Source organism: Clavelina lepadiformis, chromosome 3, assembly GCF_947623445.1.
Source record: "Clavelina lepadiformis chromosome 3, kaClaLepa1.1, whole genome shotgun sequence".
Lineage (NCBI taxonomy): Eukaryota > Metazoa > Chordata > Ascidiacea > Aplousobranchia > Clavelinidae > Clavelina > Clavelina lepadiformis.
The window spans coordinates 18,997,762-19,018,043 of NC_135242.1; the positions used below are offsets into that span (position 1 = coordinate 18,997,762).

Genomic DNA, 20,282 nt, shown 5'->3' on the forward strand with positions numbered 1-20,282 from the left:
GAAAATGAACCCACTTGTAACTAGTTTGAATGACCATGCCAAGCATACCAGCGATCATATTTCGTTAAAAAAGTGTTTAACTACTACGTGCCAGCAACTCAGACATGACGCCGACATCGACGCCTTTTAACCCTTAAACAGTAATTGAGGGCCTGGGAGGCCCGGTGAGAAAGAAAATTCTTTTATTTCTTTTATTTTTTGGTTTTAAGAGCTGTTGCTCCAGAAATGCCTTAAATAGTGTCGTTTGCAAAACTTAAAACCGAAGTGTAAGGATTAATGAGTCCAAAAAAAATTTTGTTGGCTAAAAACAAAAGCACACCTCAAATTGCAATTTAGGGCCTCGGAGGCCCGGTTCTAGTTTAAAGTAAACTTTAGAATTATAATCAATGTAAGTTACATTGCATTTGTACAGTGAATCTCAATAAGATGAGTTCTTTTTTAGGTGCACAACAAAAATATGTCACAACAACCAAAATATATCATATATGTGCATAGTTAGGTGAAGTACTGCTAACCGGGTATGCGAGATGCTTGGAGTGTCTGTGGTTAGAGTTGTGTTTGTCAAACACTCATTCATTCACATTCCTGTTGCTACATCCATGCATTATATAGGCAACTTTGGCCTAAAATCATTTTCTCAAAACGAATACAGCCGATGTAATGAATCGAGAAACTATTGACTTACTTTTTCATATTATTTTAGTATTGGGCCTGAGAGGCCCGTAATCGCTGTTTGTGTTACAGAACAGTAATTACAGTTTAAGGGTTTAAAGCCAGATGCGCAGAAGCGTAAGCACAGAAAAAAATAAACTTAAAGTTTAATCGTTAAACCGGTTATGCTACTTCAAAAGCCCAGTAGTCTGGTCATTTTCCCAAACTGCTGCATCTTCGTACTCCTGCAGACTAGTATCGTGATTTTAAAAAAGAGCTGGGGCTGATTACGAAAACTACATTTGGTGATTTTTGAACCGGTTTAATGAGGAATATGATAAGTTGTAAAAAACTTGCTTGGCAACACTGACGCTATTTTTAGAACGTTTGTTGTGTGCAAGCGTTAAAGTTGTCAGTTAGCTTTAACGTGCAGTTTTCGAAATATGTATTAAAGTGCAATGTTGGTAGTAGGTTACTGGTTAGCATTAGTTTTCTTTGCAAAACAGAAACGCAACTTAAAACGCTAAATTGAAACAAAACAATTGTTGAAAGCGTCGTTAGCCGAGCTAAAGCAAAAAAGGAGTCTAGCGCTACATTAACTTATGTTGAGGTTTTACAATTAGACTGGTTAATGGCTTTATACTTCAATGCATAGTAGACCCTTACAACAGATTTTGAAGCTGATGTAGATTGGTCTTTCATTTAAGATGCATTTCATAACAATGGAACACGAATAATTGACAGATTTCTGAAGTAAGTTCAGATAATGGCCCGTGGCCGTGCTCTCATCGTGTCTAGGCTACTAATATGTTTGCAACCACCTGAGAGCACAATATTTCAGCCCCTAAATTTAAGCAAAAAAATATTTTAGAGTTAAATCTGGAGTTTGACTTTTTATACGTTTTTAGGTGTTATATACCGGTAGATAATCTCACTGTTTAGACTTAGCTAGTATGCAACTTGCAATACCAGGGTGTTTTCTATTGAACCTTCTTTGGTTTCAAAGTTTACTTCCTTCTCAAGCAGGTTTGTAAATGTGGGCCTTGAAATTTACACTTAACACTAGAAGGACGGCAATTTTCGTATACCTAGAAGGACGGAGTGCGTCAATTGACGCAAAAGGTCAAAACGGCGCAAATCTAACGTTTTTTGTTGAGAAAACTGTGCTGTTGCTCCGAAAAAACTACTTCTATCGCATGTCCGCTTTGTGCATTTTAATTAACAAAAGCAATCGCATTGAAAATGCAAGCCGTCGTGCCTAAACACTTCTGTTTCACGCAACTCCTTTTTCTTCTTGCACTCTTCCGGGACTTCTCTCCTGTTCTGGCGCATTGTCCCTACGAGGCTGCACTTCTTTTCCGCAAGTCGCAACGCCAGGTCAAGTGAGGTGAAAAAATTATCGCAAGTGACGTTGTAACCTCCTTGAAAAAGCGGAGCCATGAGTTTCAGTACAACGTCGGTGGGCACACTCACGTGGGGGCTCCTTGCGTCATCTTTTCCAACGTAAGGAAAACCGTTGAATAAATATTTGTTTTCAACGTCAACTGCCAGCCAGAACTTTAGACCAAACTTGTCTGGTTTATTGGCCATATATTGGATGAACTTGCAGCGTGCCTTACACGGCAATAGTTGCTCATCCACAGTTATCTTCCACTGTGGAATGAATGCTTTTTGGCAGTTTGATATAAAACTGTTCCAAAGTTGTGAAGCGAGTGCAAATTTATCATGCAATAGATTCCTACGCCTTTCCGTCTTCAGATCGAAGCGAAGGAATCGTATGAGCTCCAGAAACCTGTCTCTTGCCATGGTTTGGGAAAACATCGGACATCCCCACGACCTCCCCCACAAACTCTTCACAGGGAAGTTGCGCCCTCCTATCACGCCACGAGCAACCACCAAGCCGACGAATTTATCTAATTCATCTAATTTATCTAACTAAGAAACTCTTACTACACTTACGCTTCGATAAACTTCAAAAATTCCGAAATTAGGCTGCGCTTGTGACGAAACTACTCTGTTTTGCGGAAAAGTCGACTTGCATAGTTTGTCGACACGTTTGTCACACCTCTGTGTTGGCAGCTGTGACCTAATTCGATAAACCTGTAATTATCAGCAGAAAGAAAACAATACTCTCTATCGCGAGAACTGGTTTTTGTACTGTGAAGTAACAATGCGTCAATTGACGCACCCCGTCCTTCTAGGTAGTGACCACGTTAATTATCTCTACCGGTAAAATAAAAATTTCATATTCATGGGTTAGTTACCTAACACTAATGTAGGAAAAGTCAGGAAATATCACGGTTTTGCGATGCACCACTTAAAAGTTATAGATGCACTTAGGTTGAAAATGCGTCAATTGACGCGCCCCGTCCTTCTAGTGTTAAAGAAAATCCACTTCTCTAGTACGCTTTTATATCGATGGACAGTACCTACGCAGATACATAACTGCAAATTTTAGTGAACTGCTACAAAAACATTTCGACTTGTAAGCTAGGGGAAAGCTATTATCGACAACAGCGGTTATTATCAATGAAATGGTTACTTTCCTTGCTCTCCTCATCCTGTGTTGGCAATTTAAAAAAAGGATCAATATGTCCTTTTGTCAATATTAATCTTCTACGAGTTCTTAACTAATAGTACGAATGATAATACACTGATGTTGAAGAAGCGTTTAATCGATTTACACAGATAAATTGCTACCTGAATACCTATGACAGACAATACAGTGCACCGAGACATTTTTGTAATGTATTTTGTGTGTTGCACACTAAAAAATTGAAAATCTCTGTTCTAAGCAGTTAGTTCACACATTTCATCACCTTTGATTTTACATTTTGCAGATCCACTGGAGCTTTTAGTGGTAACTGTGGCCACTGATAAAACTGATGGCTTCAAACGACTTGAGGGCTCTCTCAAACTTTTCAACCTGAAATTTTTAGTGAGTTACTTGAGTATATCATCGGTATATAGTTTTTCTTTTTTAAAAACCTTAGCAAAGCATCAACTTATGAAAGACTATTTCAACCATCAACACCACCCGATGTGGATGTCTGTATATTTTAGGTGTTAGGAATGCATGAGAAATGGAAAGGTGGTTATTTACGGTTGTTTCCAGGTGGTGGTCAAAAAATAAATATTTTAAAGCGTGAACTGGAGAAATATAAAAACAACAAAAATCTAGTTCTCTTTTTTACAGACAGGTAAATTGGTTAAATTCATTATTTTTATGTAATCAATAGTCAGTTCAATTAGCAAGAACACATGACATCTTTAACTGGTCTGCATGCAATTAACGTACCATCTTGCTAATAAGGCACACCTCTGAATAATTTTTTTGTCTATCTATTCAATAACAGTTTTCAAGTATGTTTAACGTCTACCTTATAGAGCAGACTAAGCAAAACACATTTTCTTAAAGCTAAGCAAACATATTTTTTAATCAGAATTTACCAATAATTCATGCTCCCAAGCGATACCTTTGCATCTAACAACCAATTTGCATGGCATATTGTTATATTTGAAGGGGTTTATGATCAAAGAAATATGTTAATAAGTGCGGCTGTCAAGTTTGTTTTGGTTGTCAAATAACACTGTAGTTAATGTTCATTATTTTCTTTTTTTCACAGCTATGATGTCGTTTTTACAGCTGGAAAAGAGGAAATTTTAACCAAGTTTAAAGAGTTTAATGCACGAATTGTATTTTCTGCTGAAAGTACCATTTGGCCTGATGGCTTACTAGAGGTATTATTTCTAATGATTTAATTTAAAACCTTAAAGTGTGGGGCTAGTCCAAAACAAGTTGACCTTAAAGAATAGCTGTCATTAATTATATTAGAGAAAATAGTTTTGAACAGTAATATGCAATCGTTAGGCAGTTATTGCCAAAATTTTGTCACAATTTTGGCGCTAATCATGATGAAGTCATGATGACGTCACAATATTAAAAAAATCTACTTGATGGTTTGAATTAAGTATGCAGTAGTAGTGAACGACTGAAATACTAATTACAGTAGTAGAAGTAAGCAATGTCTATTTTTAGCATAGAAATTTCACAGATGACAGTACAATTAGTACTTATACTAATGAAGTATTCTTATCTTTAAGACAGTTACGGGTACTGAAGTATTCTAGTGCAAACAGCCGAGACTAAGCTCAGTGAGATGTAGCTTGGCATCTACAACCACCAGTAGTACAAATATACCAACAGTAAGCTAGCTTAGGCTTAATTAATGCAAGATATTTTTGTTATGTACGTAAGTGCATCTTAATCATATCTACAACATGTTTTGTTGCCTACAGGAAACATGCTATTTATATATACTTTATCCAAACACCTGACCAGTAATACACATTATTCTGTAATCATTTCTGCCACCTCCATCATAATGAAGAGATAAATTTGCGTTTTTTGCGACACGTTTTTGGCAGTAAATCCTTAACCACTAAATATTGGTGAAAAGCTGTCAGTATACTTACTAAAAACTATTCTTTGATTTAAATTCAAATTGTTTTTGAATTTGTCTTTCAGTTAAAGTATGTGGCATCAAGTTGGTGTTTGTCTGTTTCTTTTATCTTTCCAGATTTTAAATGTTAGCATACTATGCAGGGCTAACCATCAAGATACAAAATGACAGCATAACTCACTAAAAAATGTTCTGTAAAAGCTACAGTATGTGCCTGGTTTCATGAGAATAAAAGTTGTAATACTGTCACTAAATCTAAACTAAATACAACCTCAGTTCAACACCAAGTAACGAAATTTAAACTCAATTTATTACACATTTTTTTGTGAAGCTAACTCTATAAATTTAACAAGAGCTATTTGACCTACTTACAATTAAATAGTGATTAGTGATTTCCATACCTATATCAACAATATACAAATTTAACAGAATCGGTACCCAGAAGTAACTTTTGGCAAACGATTTTTATGCTCTGGTGGAATAATTGGTTACGCTGACACTTTTTGGTCTACTATTACGAAATGGAATGTGGAAGATACCGACAGTGATCAACTATATTACACAAAGATATATCTTAATGCTACGTTGAGGGTAAGATTTATTGAACTTGCAGTTGCAAGTGTAGCTAGTTTGGGTATGGTAAGATGAAACCAGCATTTTGTCATAAAATTCTTGTTGTTGCTTTAGTTGCCTTCGTTAATTTGTGTTTTTCTTAATAATCTAAATTTACATTTTTAGACTCAACTCAATGCAACATTGGATCATACAAGCACACTAGTTCAAAACATCAATTTTGCCAAATGTAAGTTATTCTTGTCACCTTTAAGTTTAGTTACTTTGCCTAGCAGGTTGACTGTAGAATACAATACTGTAATTATAAATGTAGGCTAAATGTAAAACAGCATTTCTCAAACTATAGGTTACATTGGTTATATTGATTAGTTACGAATATATGTTGCTCAAAAGCAGCCATAAGTGTAATAGTGTAAATGAATATAGTTTGAGAAAACCTTGAGAGCTGAAGAAGGGTATACTGTGTTTAAACAAAGCTGAATCCTTTGTTAAGTAAGCTATGTGTTATGTTATTCTATGTTAAGCTTTATTGTTTATGTAATACATTTTCGAATGTCGTATGCATTCCATCAGATGAGTTGGAAATGGTTGAAGAAGACACATTAACTCGCATAAAAAACTTAAAATACTCAACACTCCCAAGTGTCATTCATGGGAATGGGCCCAGCAAGGTATTATAAGCTAAGTTTATAAACTTGTTAAAACAAAAAACAGACTTGTAATATTGATGTAATTAAATATGCAAATATAATAACACCCTTTAATTAAATTTTATTTGATATGATAAATTTGTCTTGATTAAAATGCTTAACGTAAAATGGGGAACTTGGGTGTTCCAGAATTTTCTTCGATATTTGTGTTCTAAAATTAGATTTTACAAAAACTTCTACTGAATTATGTAAGTGTGTGCTCACAGAACAGCAATATCTTTTCTTATCTCATCAAAAAATTAAAGAAACCAATCTCTACCTTAAATGCTGACCATACATTGGCAGTTGACCTTTTAACCTTTGTATGATAGTCACCGTTGCACCTGATTAATTGGCTTTTCTCAAAATTTGGAAAAATTATTTTAATGCAACATGCACTTTACTAAAATGTAGCCTTCTTCAATGAACTGAAGGTTATTCTGATGAGGAAGTAATCCTATATCTGATTGAGTCATCTCCTTAGAGCTAATGCCACCCTGGTTTACGGATTATAATATGGGTGATAAGTTATTTATGAACATAATCATGTTATTTGCAGATCTACCTAAACCACTTAACGAACTATGTACCTGATGGTTGGCACTCAGAATATGGATGTAGGCAATGTAGCCGAAACCTTATTGATTTACCCAACGAACCAAAGGCAATTTATTTTATAGAGATTAATTAGTATGTTGGCAAGACCAATTCCAAATTTTATTTTAGCGATTGAAACTTGCATAAGCACAGCGAATCACAACAATCCAGTGTTCAATACCTTACTTATGGCTTATAAAATATTTTTAACAATAAGCCTACAAAAATAGATATTATTTTCCCCCAAATAGTTACACAATTTTTTTTTCAGGATAAACTCCCCTCTGTTCAGCTTGCAATATTTATTGAACAACCTACTCCATTTCTTGAAGAATTTTTACAAAGATTAGAGCAGATGTCGTACCCCAAGTCTAGAATCACTTTGTTTGTCCACAACAATGTAAGTGTAATAAAATTAATGATTACAAAATAAAAAACTAAAAATGAAGAACATGATTTACAGCATACCTCACATTTTCCAGGAGGGAGATGCAGATTGTTATATATCACAATTTATGTTGCGTCATCGTTCAAAGTATGCAGCTTTCAAAATTGTTTCACCCCATGAAAACATTGATGAAAAAGCAGCTAGAAATATGGCAGTGTAAGTTAGAACATTAGATTGCACTTTGTTTTGTGTATCCAAAAAAAATTATTAAGCACCAATAAAATTTAGCCATTCTTACATCAACCATTTTAAACATCATTCATTCGTTTCAGAAATCATTGCATTAAAAGTGACTGTGACTATCAGTTCATTTTGTTCTGTGTGTCCAAACTATTGTTATTCATACACCAACAAAAAACTAGCCACTCTTGCCTCCAATGAAAACGTTCTTCATTTATTACAGAAATCATTGCATTGAGATTGCCTGTGATTACCAGTTCAGCGTGGACTCATATGTTCAAATCACAGAACCAGACATTTTGAAGTTTTTGATATCCAAGAATAAGCAAGTAAGATTAAATTGCTCAAAACTGAGTGAAATGGTACAACCGGTTTCTGGCTTAACTTTGGACTCCAGTATTCACTTCATTCTTTTAGGTCATTGCCCCAATTGTGGTTCAAAATGGTAAATTGTGGAGCAACTTTTGGGGTGCGATAAATATTGATGGTTACTATGCAAGATCAGATGACTACTTAGCTATAGTAAATAATGAGAGAAGGTAAAAATAATTAATATCTTGTTTCCCGTCTCAGTTTAAGAAAGTGTTTTCCAAAATGTTAGGTTAAACTGTAATTGTTTTACAGTGGAATCTGGAATGTTCCCTTTGTTAATGCTGTGTATTTGACAAAAGGAAGTACACTTAAATACACGGAAAATAAAATTCAGAGCCTGTATAATTATGAAGACTTTGATGCAGATATGGCTTACTGCAATCATATGCGAGATGAGGTATCGAACTAATATTTACTGTACTGTGCTTATGTAACAGACTGGGCTTAATAAAGTTCAGTATTGTAGTAGATCGAGCTAAAGATCCAAGAAGTACTTTAAATTTTCTATTTTCTTCTTTTTCTTCATTTATATTTTACAATTGTCTTTATATTCATAGGAAATCTTCATATTTGCAACAAATGAAATAGACTTTGGAAGATTGATGTTTACTGAAAATGTAATGACAGGTATCATTCATCCTGACTGGTGGCAGATTGAAGACAACACAGAGGTTTATTAATAACTGTTATTTTTGTTGTTATTACTTGAAGCCTGGATATCTAGGTCAATTATGTTTGTCTGACTAATCTGGTTAACAAACATACATTTTCTGAAAAAAGTTAAATGTAAATATACGATAACAATATATACAACTTGACTCTGAACAGCAAATCCAATTGCTATTGTGTAATGAATGCTTTCAAAGTGATATCTTATTCTGTATTTTGCTTAACCAGGACTGGGAAGAAAGGTACATCCATCCTGATTTTTGGAATGCAACATTGGATGGTGTGGATATAGCTCAACCTTGTCCAGATGTTTACATGTTCCCTTTGTTCACACACCGAGCTGCTGACACGCTCGTTGAGATCATGGAAGATTATGGACAATGGTCAGGTGGAAAAAATAAGGTAAATTTTTCATACCACATAAAACGCACTGAAAGAGTTAATCACAAGTAACGAGATGTAATTGATAATTATAGTTAATAGAACATGACAACTACCAGAAACCATCTACTCTTTGTTGTAAAGGACACGCGATTGGCTGGAGGGTATGAAAACGTTCCTACAGTCGATATTAACATGAATCAAATCGCTTTTAAAAAAGAATGGCTTTTCCTGTTACGTCATTACCCAACCAAAATAGTGGAAAAAGTTTATCCAGGATTTTATACCGAGGTATTTGTAATCTTTCAGGGGCAATTTTGCCTTTGTCTTGTTTTGTTTTAAGATGGTTTATTAATCTGACACAAGTCCTCCTTTGCTTTGTCCAGGCTGATTCCAGCATGATGTTTGTTGTTCGATACAAACCAACCGAACAATCATTCCTGCGTCCTCACCACGATTCTTCTACTTGGACAATGAACATTGCCCTAAATTCTCATGGAACAGATTACGAGGTGAAATGCGTATTCTTATAATTTGAAGTGGGTTCAACTCCAAAAATGTTGAAACTGCACTGTGCTGAAGTTGATCATAACTTGGCTGTTGTTTGCATGCAGGGTGGTGGATGTCGATTTTTGAGATACGATTGCTCAGTGACAAACATTCCTAAAGGCTACGCTCTGATTCATCCGGGTCGGTTGACTCATTATCACGAGGGTTTACTTACTACAAATGGTACCCGATACATAGCAGTGTCATTTGTTGATCCTTAATTTGCACTTAATTCGTAAAAATGTAATAGAATTGAATATTATGCAGTTGTGGACATTATTGTGATATTTCACGATTATGGCATTGCTTGTACAATTGACTAAAGTTTATTTTGCAGTAAAACTACTGCTCATATGTATTCTAACTAATTTCAGTATAATTATTCGAGGCTACCCGTAATCAATTTGGTTGGCATGTCATGTCAATTGTTATTATGGCGGGACCATTACGAAGATTTTTGTGTTTATGGCCGTTAATGAAAGTATTTATGCAAGAAATTTTTCTTACTGAGACGCACTTGCCGACAGACCGGTAATATATTAAACACTTCATACCGACGATTTTTACGACTAAAATAGGATGAATTAACAAAAGGGTTGAAGGTTTGTCAAAAATTTTACTCTGACATACAACGGCAGTCTTCTTTAGCTGTATAAAACTCAAGTCTGGTAGTTGAAATACTTCTTAAATGTAATATCGCATTTTAGGTTTGCTTGTGTGTATATAATTGTATATAATTGCTGGGACGATTAATAGGTTAGAGTTGTTCAGCGGAAAGTGGTTATTGTTCAATGCATTCATTAAGCCTAAGCTGTCGTTGGAAACATTTTACAACTGTCTTCACATGTCGTTTAACATGAGCATTTTCAAGCAATTACAAAACATCGAGGTGTCCTATTCCAACGCACGGGCTGAAGATACGTTACAATAAGTGCACGGTTACCTATGTTTCATATCCTGGACAACAGATATGTATATAGGCCTCCTTCGGTTACATGATGTAGTGTAAAGATCAGTTTTATCGTAATTTGAAACAAATGAATTAGCTGTGGATAATCCTGACAACCAAAGACTTTTTTAAAAAACATTTATGTACTACTTCGTCGCGTGGTTGTGATTCTGACATTATGCAAATCTACAGGCCACATTATACGGAAAATAATTAAAAAGGCATTCACGTCCATCTTAAGTATAATTTCAGTTTGTGCCACCCTGCAAGTTTTTCCTTTAAGTTAAGCTGCTGAAGTGAAAAGGACGCAATCGGTTTTCCGCTATCCTCATATGGAATAATTATAAACAAAGGTTTGGAAGGCAAAATTCTCGATCAGTTTAATGAAGCTGCTACAGAAATACGCAAAAGTATCATGCGTTGACGTTGGACTGGTTCATAAAGAGCTACAGTATAACCATTTGTTTCTAAATAAACATTTTTGGCCTTGTGACCATGTACAGTGTATAGTTTTCTACAGCTGGTCTAACTGTGCCGAGGAATAAAACCGCCGCTTAACGAAATCGTCTGAGACAAAGATAGACTTAATTATTAAGCGGCGTCTACTGTATAACGTAAAAGTATATCCAGTATAAAAGTGAAACAAAACTGCACTTCTTTACGCGAACTTTGCAAGTTTTATAAAATAAATTACAATAAACAGAAACTTATCCGCTCAAAGCATCAATGGATGGGCTTTTGCAAGGCAGTTTACACCTACACACACTAGCTGGTTAACAAAATGGAATCTACAGGGTACTTATTAATTGGCTGATGGGTAATTTGCAACAGAGGACAGAACTTTGGCAACAGCCGCTTGTACCGTGTAGAATCGTACAGTAATAGACAGTTATTATGGATAATTAGCTTACGAATAAAGATCAACTTAGAACAATACCGCCAAATAACAACAGCACATACAAGTATTGGTCTTAGATCTCCCGCATATAAGACAAGATCGTGATGCTATTTGTTCTTAACTAAATAACTGGTTTTGTTTAACTGCCCACCACCACACTGTGAAGTCTACGTTCGCATCACATAAAGAAACTTAAAAACGAAAGTTACATGTAGTCGGGTAATGTCACTTTCGGCAGCAAATTGTGCAAAATAGGTCAACCAAAACAACATCGTAGCAGCAGAGGAAAATGTCGTGTGTTTTTAGGGAAGTTGCAGATTTCCTAACATTGTGTAAACATCTTGTAATTGGAGTGTAAATTTGCTTGTTTGCGACACGGCCAAAACGAAATTTCATGGAAATATGACGTCAGAACTTATTTATGCGAGACATGTTAGCAAATCTCCACTTGTAAACTGTGGGCGCAACCGAAATAGGTGTCTGGCTGGCTAGCTGGTTGTAGCCATGTTAAATGACTTTGTATTGAACTGGTTACCTGTAATTTATGAAATGAATGGTTATAAATCGATAAAACTTAAAAATGTGCAACTGAAACATGTACTTTTCGATGATTCAGCATCGTCACATCGTCCACGTATAACAGGCAATCGCTGTGCAACAATGCCCATGAACAATTCAGTTAAGACTAGCCATTTGCTATGCCATATACTAGTTACGCAAAGTAATACGACTGAAACCAACACTATATGCCTAATCAGATCCTTCTAATAGCTGCATGACGTTTTTTTACTGTGTATCTATCCTTGTTCTCAGTGCAAAAGAAAAGAACCATAAAAAACGACGGAATAGACTCATTTAGATGAAAGAGTTAAAATCCACTATCTATGCATTCTATGGTGTTTGAAAGCAAGCGTTAAAAATTATGTGATGATCAAAGAAATTTTTTAGAAAAAACCGTCAGTAAACCTATTAGCAATGATGTTAATTACCACAACTAAGACAAGCAAACGTGGCAAGACTTGAATACGAAACGTGCATTACGGTAAAATAGTCTGAAAAACATAAATTTCAGCGTCAACTCAGCGAATAAACCCAATTCGTAACCGCTAATGTCTATGTCAAGCATTGTGACAATTATTTAATAACGTTAACTTGTTCATCACTTTAAGGCGAATTAGTTCAGCTTTAACAAATCACATTTAAAATTTCTTGCCATCGATATTAAAGATATTAACTAATCAAAAACTGCATAGTTTCGTCATTATTAATAGTCATAAATTCATCCAAACACGTTCGGTAGTTTGCGTGCGTATGCATATGATGCAATTTCAACGTTACTTTCTATTCGTACATATCCAGCGGGCACATGACGATGTTAGGACCTTTAGGCAACGTTGGAAAGAATGTCCGTACGTGCCACATTTCTCAAGAATTTAATGTAGGGCTACTGAAAGTTCTGAAACACTTGTTTTCAATAAACGAAGTTTCAGGAAGAAAGAAAAAGCTTGTAGAGGTTGAAGAAGTTTTACTTAGTTATCGGTATAAAGTTACACGAAACAATTATAACATATCGTCGTTTAAAGATCTATATAGGCTATAAAGAAAAGAGAGAATAACTAAAGATTGCAAGATAAGAAAACAAATATTATATTCAATCAATCTCACCCACATGCCTACCGCAAAAAGACAACATGCTTCATTTTAATAAATTTTTTTCTGTTAACAGACAAAATAAATTTCAGATCTCACGTAGCTCGCAGCTACACATGACGTGCAAACAGAGCCGGTGGCTAGTAAAACCTTGTTATTTCGTATTTCACCGTTAAAACTTCACCTACACGCCGACACAGTCTGCTAATTGGTAGCTACGTTTCCGGTCGTCGCGAAATCTGGAGAAGCCGACAATAGCAGCGAAGTTAGAGCGCCGGTTGTGCGCGCTCGTCACGTAGTCAATTTTTGCTGTTTTTCCCATGGGCCCAAAGCCCATTGATAGCAATTGGTTAAAGCTACTTTGCAGCGCAAACGAAGAGCACGATTTAAAACGTAACTGGATATGAATGAAGACAAGTAGGGGACGTCGGTTAAATAAGTTACAGAAATGAGGGAGTCCAATAATTCACGCTAGGCCTGTTTAGAAAGACTGGCTCACAATTATCAGGTTATGGGGCACGGCAAATTAACAATTTTGACAGATTTGGACGTTGTTGAAGCAGATGGACTTAGGCGTTAGTTTCCTTGCATGAACATAGAACAGCAACAACTGACAAGTCTCAATACTTAATCCAGATCAATATTTAACTTTTGACGAGAAATGAAATGATTGGTTTATTGATTTAATAAATTTTCATTATTTTGCGTACAGAGTGACTTTATGTGAAAAATAATACATAGAGAGCCTGATAGTAAACTGCTAGACACTGCCAATATGCAATTTGGAGGACTAGCTTGTGTCCTACTAAACCTTCTTTGTTTTCAGAGTTTACTACCTTCTCAAGCAGGTTTGTTGTTAATGTTGGTCTCATATGAGAAAACTAGCACAGCTACAAACCCAAACTTGCGATATTAAAATTATGTATGTACAATGTAGCAGACAGCACTTAAACTAAACCTATGTTCAGACAAACTAGTTCCAGTAACCAGTTAGCGCACATACCTCAACATACTTGATTTTACATTTTGTAGATCCACTGGAGCTCTTAGTTGTAACTGTGGCCACTGATGAAACTGATGGCTTCAAACGATTTGAAGAGTCTCTTAAACTTTTTAACCTGGATGTTTTAGTGAGTAACTTTAGTATACCGCTAAACGTTCGTCTATTCAAAAACATATGCACTATTTTAGGTGTTAGGTATGCATGAGGAATGGAGGGGTGGATATTTACGATTGTATTCAGGAGGTGGTCAAAAAATAAATATTTTAAAGCGAGGACTTGAGAAATATAAAGAGAACAAAAATCTGGTTCTCTTTTTTACAGATAGGTAATTGGTTAAGTTCATTATATTTTGTGTTTAATCAACAGTCAGTTTTATTGATAAGAGTACATTTACTTGTAGCTCTAGTGTGCATACAGTTAATTAATACAATCATCAAGTTTGTTTTTTTTGCCTTTGTTGTCAGGTAAGTTAGTACATAACGCTGTCACAGAAGTGTTCTTTTTTCAGCTATGATGTAGTTTTTACAACTGGAAAAGAGGAAATTTTATCCAAGTTTAAAGAGTTTAATGCACGAATTATATTTTCTGCTGAAAGTACCATTTGGCCTGATCGCTCACTAGAGGTATTATTTTCTATCGTATAAAACTGAAAGCATGTTAACTTATCTAAAGTTGTTTGTTTATTTGTTTCATCTTCCAAGTATGTAATATTTATTATAAACACAGCTGTTCAAAGTATACAGTTAGTATATTATGCGTGGCTATTGGCTAACTGTTAATAACTTTGCACAGTGACAGCCTAACTTACTAGAAAAAAATGTACAGTTGAAGCTATTTTCCTGTTTCTGTTGCACCATATAAAAGGTGTGTCACCTACTTGCAAAGAAATAGTGACTTACATACCAAATTCAGCAACAAATAAATTTAACAGAATCGGTATCCAGAAGTTACTGTTGGCAAACGATTTTTATGTTCCGGTGGAATAATTGGTTATGCTGACACTTTTTGGTCTATTATTACACAATGGAACATGCAAGATACCGATGATGACCAACTATATTACACAAAGATATATGTTAACGCTACATTAAGGGTAAGATTTATTGCTGTAGTTGCAAGTGTAGCTAGTTTGGGTATGGTAAGATAAAACCAGCATGTTGTCATAAAATTCTTGTTGTTTCTTCAGTTGACTTAGCTATTTTGAGTTTTCTTAATAATTTAAATGTACGTTTTCAGACTCAACTCAATGCAACATTGGATCATACAAGTAAACTAGTTCAAAATATCAATTTTGCCAAAAGTAGGTTAATATACATACAGCTTTTTATAATATGTTAGGCTAAGTTACCATATCTGGTATGTATGTGGATTGTGGAAAACAACGCAATTATGAAAATGTACTGAAAGTCCAATGTCCAGTACCAACAAGTGGTTGGGCAATGGATTAATTATCGTAAATTAGTAATTGTTAATTAACTAATCATGTATACTTTTGATCGTTGGGTGGTATCTTTGCTTTGAAGACGTCTTGTACATCATTACTGATTTGCCTGTAATTTTGTTTTAAAAATCAACGTGTTTGGTACGAGAGCTAACTAATTGTACTGCATGTTGTATTTAAACAAAGTTAATAATGCTCTATTTTTTATTTTACAAACTTACAACATGTGAACTTTCTTTATCAGATGAGTTGGAAATGGTTGAAGAAGACACATTTACTCGCATAAAAAACTTGAAATACTCAACACTCCCAAGTGTCATTCATGGGAATGGTCCCAGCAAGGTAATCTAAGCCAAATTTATATTTTTGGTGGAACTTAAGAGAGAAATAGATTAATGTACACAAATATGTCAATAACCATGCCCTTAAACATTTTCCATTTGTCATTTTTAATATATATCTTACTTTATTATATCAAAAGATTATTGTTTATGATCAGTTTAGCGTCAATTTACTTACAGGTCCATCTAAATCATTTCACAAATTATGTACCTGATGCCTGGCATAGTGAATATGGATGTAGGCAATGCAATCGAAACCTTATAGATTTAACAAACATCCAAGAGGTTGTTATATGCAGATATTTTTAGTTTATTGTTCACAAAATGAATTCTAGGCTTTTTTCTTGTGATTGAAACATGATGACAGCAAAATTACAAAAAGACATGGTGAATCAGAAAAACATTAGGCCATACCATATCTTACTCAATATATACAAAATATTATGAATGCTATGATCTATAACTCATAATATAATCATAAAAATAAAGAATTTTTATTCATTGTTTTTAAAAAGTTGTTACTTTAATTTTCATTTCAGGAAGAACTCCCTAAAATTCAAATGGCAATATTTATCGAACAACCTACTCCATTCATTGAAGAATTTTTACAAAGACTAGAACAGATATCATATCCCAAGTCTAGAATCACCTTGTTTGTTCACAACAATGTAAGTGGGTTGAAAGTACTAAACTCACAGATTACAAAATAAATAAAAGAAATTATAGTCAACATAATCATGTCACTTTTCAGGAGGGAGATGTAGAACGTTATGTGTCACAATTTATGTTGCGACATCGTTCAAAGTATGCAGCTGTCAAAAGTGTTTCACCCCATGAAAACATTGATGAAAAAGCAGCTAGAAATATGGCAGTGTAAGTTAGAACATTAGATTGCACTTTGTTTTGTGTATCCAAACTAATGTTATTCATACACCAACAAAAAACTAGCCACTCTTGCCTCCAATGAAAACGTTCTTCATTTATTACAGAAATCATTGCATTGAGATTGACTGTGATTACCAGTTCAGCGTGGACTCATATGTTCAAATCACAGAACCAGACATTTTAAAGTTTTTGATAACCAAGAACAAGCAAGTAAGACTAAATTGCTCAAATTCTCTGAAGTATTTAGGTATATATATGAATTTGAATACTTCTTGCCTAATTTTGACATCACTTGAATCTTTCAGGTCATTGCCCCAATTGTGGTACGGCATGGTAAATTGTGGAGCAACTTTTGGGGTGCGATAAATATTGATGGTTACTACTCAAGATCAGATGACTACTTAGCTATAGTAAATAATGAGAGAAGGTAAAAATACTGGTAACACCAATTACAAGCAAATTATTGGGAAGATCGAGTAATTCAAAACAAAAACACCAAAAGCCGGACTAGAGTAAATGCAAACATATTAATTGCAGATGCTTCGAGTCATAACATACTCATTCTCAAAGACAGGAAGGAGGAATAATCTTAAACAATGCAATTATTTGCAACTTACATACGAACAGAGCCTGATAACTCGCACTTTGTTATTACACTGTGTCCCTATATAAGTAGCAAGTAAGATAGTCTAAGATTAGTTCTACCTTGCATTGAGAATTAGTACAAATATTACTCAAAATTTCTGCAGTTAGAATGTTTGCATCAACCCTAGCTTTGGTAACACAATGTTTCTTGTTTCAATAAAAAATTTCTGTGTTTACCTAAAGACTAACTAATTGTTTTACAGGGGCATCTGGAATGTCCCCTTTGTTAATGCTGTGTATTTGACAAGAGGAGACACACTTATGCACATCGAAAATAAAATTCAACGCCTGTATAACTATGAAGATGTTGATGCAGATATGGCTTACTGCAATCATATGCGAGATGAGGTAAGGACCTAACATTTATTGTAATATATTTACGTAACAGACAAGGCTTGGTAAAGAACTTAAAATCGGTACTTAAAATAATTACAGAATGAAATGGAGAATTTCAATTTGATTTTTTTTTGTCCAAGTGCTTATTCTAATTAGTTATTTTACTTTTTTCCCAATTTAATTTTTTTGAACTTTGTTAAATGCTAAAGGAGAATTCAGGACAATTTTATTGACGGTTAATGTTTAATCAAAAATCAAATTTTGGCAAAAACTGAAACAATTATTTTTGTAAAATTTCTAAAATATGAACGGATCATAACATTGCTATAAATGGTAGGTAGTTTAAAACAAGGCTATTAATCATGTGTTGTGACCCATTTTGCTGAAATTCAACATGAAATTTGAAATATTCACATTTTCTTACTTAAAATTTCCAAATGCTTTGTTTTTTTTCAAACTTTGGTTATAAAAAAGAACGTTTTTACCAAACAAAGTGATTGAATTAAGTTTGCAAATGGTTCCGTAATAAAAAGATTCGGAACAAAATGTCACATGACCACATAAATAGGAATTTTGTTATGTATCATACCGCATAAATCCATCCAACTGTGAACAGCAGCGTTTTATTCACTCTATCCTTTCTCATAGGACCTCATGATTTTTAAACATAAGTGTACTGTTTGGAAAAAGTCTTTAGCTATGATAAATGGTTTCGTACAAGAAGTGTGCACTAAACTGAGAACATCCAAATTACGAATTGTCTTTATAATCATAGGGAATCTTCATATTTGCAACAAACGAAATAGACTTTGGAAGATTGATTTTTACCGAAAATGTGATGACAGATACCATCCATCCTGACTGGTGGCAGATTAAAGACAACACAAAGGTTACTAAGTTATTTCAATATAAACTTATATTAGTATTCCATGTGGGTTTGGTTAAGCTGTTTTTAAAAGTATATATTATTATTTCCAACAATAAGCATTTATGGCAACCCTGGATCAGCACTTCAAACATCAGTCATATAGAGGCAAACGACCACTAACTGCATTAAAAGGTTAATGTAAAAAGTGAAATAAATCAGGGTTGGTTTGAACGGTCTAAAACAGAAATATATTTCGCCTATACAGCTATAGGTGTCATCAGTCTTATTGAAAAGGAATAATTTCCAACAAAGTGCATAGTGTAAATGTCCAAATGTAGGTAAATTTACTCAGAATAGACCTCATATGCTATTAACAATTGCCTCTGTGCAAAGAATACATAAAAAGTGATAGCTTACCTTGAATTTTACTTAACCAGGACTGGGAGGAAAGGTACATCCATCCTGATTTTTGGAATGCAACATTGGATGCTGTGGACATAGCCCAACCTTGTCCAGATGTTTACATGTTCCCTTTGTTTACACACCGAGCTGCTGACACGCTCGTTGAGATCATGGAAGATTATGGAGAATGGTCAGGTGGAAAAAATAAGGTAAATTTTTCATACCACATAAAACGCACTGAAAGAGTTAATCACAATTGTACTGAAATATAATTAATTGATAATTAATAAATAATATAATAGAACATAAAAACTGAAGGAAAATTGTACAAATTCTGTATTTACTATCGAAGAAAGTATTTTGATGGGAATAATCAAGTATTTTGTAAGTATCAAGTATTTTGTAGGATTCACGATTGGCTGGTGGGTATGAAAACGTTCCTACAGTCGATATTCATATGAATCAAATCGCTTTTGAAAAAGAATGGCTTTTCCTGTTACGTCATTACCCAACCAAAATAGTGGAAAAAGTTTATCCAGGATTTTATACAAAGGTACATATAACTTTCACAAGCACTTTGTTTTGTATATAAATCTAACCCAAGTCTTACTTTGTCCAGGCTCATTCAATTATGATGTTTGTTGTTCGATACAAACCAACGGAACAATCATTCCTGCGTCCTCACCACGATTCTTCTACTTGGACAATGAACGTTGCCCTAAATTCTCATGGAACAGATTACGAGGTGAAATACATATTCTTATATTTTGAAGTGGGTTTCAACTCCAAAAACGTTGAAACTGCACTGTGCTGAAGTTGGTTATAACTTGGCTGTTGTTTGCATGCAGGGTGGTGGATGTCGATTTTTGAGATACGATTGCTCAGTGACAAACATTCCTAAAGGCTACGCTCTGATTCATCCGGGTCGGTTGACTCATTATCACGAGGGTTTACTTACTACAAATGGTACCCGATACATAGCAGTGTCATTTGTTGATCCTTAATTTGCACTTAATTCGTAAAAATGTAACTAAATCGTAGTATTATGCAGTCGTAAACCTTTTATATCACTTTTATGCCTTTCTGTACAATTGCTTAGTTTTTTGCAATAAAACTGCTGCTCTCATGTTTCCTGAGTAATTCAATTCCAACTGAACTGCCCAGAGTTACACGAGGAAAAATAGTTTGATTGACTTGTAGTATTGTGTAAAATGGAAGTAAACAATTATCGTGCCGTGCTTTACGAAAAGTTCGGGCATTTTCGTTACTGCTGTTAATGAAAGAAATTCGCT

The 20,282-nt window shown here is 34.6% G+C and overlaps 2 protein-coding genes and 1 long non-coding RNA gene across 4 annotated transcripts; 2 read left to right on the top strand and 1 right to left on the bottom strand.

Annotated features, from left to right (window-relative positions):
• The first annotated feature begins 1,282 nt into the window (after window positions 1-1,282).
• On the top strand, window positions 1,283-10,132 carry LOC143448402 (procollagen-lysine,2-oxoglutarate 5-dioxygenase 1-like). 2 transcript variants are annotated; one of them, XM_076948133.1, is made up of 18 exons: window positions 1,283-1,404; window positions 3,492-3,589; window positions 3,715-3,851; window positions 4,278-4,392; window positions 5,544-5,705; window positions 5,853-5,916; window positions 6,261-6,358; window positions 6,936-7,040; window positions 7,245-7,373; window positions 7,456-7,577; window positions 7,825-7,930; window positions 8,019-8,140; window positions 8,226-8,370; window positions 8,531-8,644; window positions 8,871-9,044; window positions 9,168-9,314; window positions 9,410-9,535; window positions 9,638-10,132. In XM_076948133.1, exons 3-18 carry the CDS (start codon window positions 3,724-3,726, stop codon window positions 9,791-9,793), a joined length of 2,013 nt encoding a protein of 670 aa, XP_076804248.1. In that variant the 5' UTR covers window positions 1,283-1,404; window positions 3,492-3,589; window positions 3,715-3,723; the 3' UTR covers window positions 9,794-10,132. The 2 variants fall into 2 exon arrangements, with proteins under 2 accessions (XP_076804248.1, XP_076804247.1); XM_076948132.1 differs by lacking the exon at window positions 1,283-1,404 and adding an exon at window positions 1,490-1,677.
• On the bottom strand, window positions 3,386-14,197 carry LOC143448403 (uncharacterized). The gene is made up of 3 exons (XR_013114455.1): window positions 14,073-14,197; window positions 7,442-7,561; window positions 3,386-3,577 (listed from the first exon to the last, which is right to left on the bottom strand). It is a non-coding gene; the product is annotated as an uncharacterized LOC143448403 (long non-coding RNA).
• On the top strand, window positions 13,761-20,118 carry LOC143448401 (multifunctional procollagen lysine hydroxylase and glycosyltransferase LH3-like). The gene is made up of 18 exons (XM_076948131.1): window positions 13,761-13,917; window positions 14,102-14,199; window positions 14,261-14,397; window positions 14,581-14,695; window positions 15,004-15,165; window positions 15,309-15,372; window positions 15,758-15,855; window positions 16,035-16,139; window positions 16,394-16,522; window positions 16,606-16,727; window positions 16,844-16,949; window positions 17,045-17,166; window positions 17,588-17,732; window positions 18,496-18,609; window positions 19,026-19,199; window positions 19,397-19,543; window positions 19,610-19,735; window positions 19,839-20,118. The coding sequence occupies exons 1-18, from the start codon at window positions 13,845-13,847 to the stop codon at window positions 19,992-19,994; spliced, it is 2,193 nt and encodes a 730-aa protein (XP_076804246.1). The 5' UTR covers window positions 13,761-13,844; the 3' UTR covers window positions 19,995-20,118.
• Window positions 20,119-20,282: the final 164 nt, after the last annotated feature.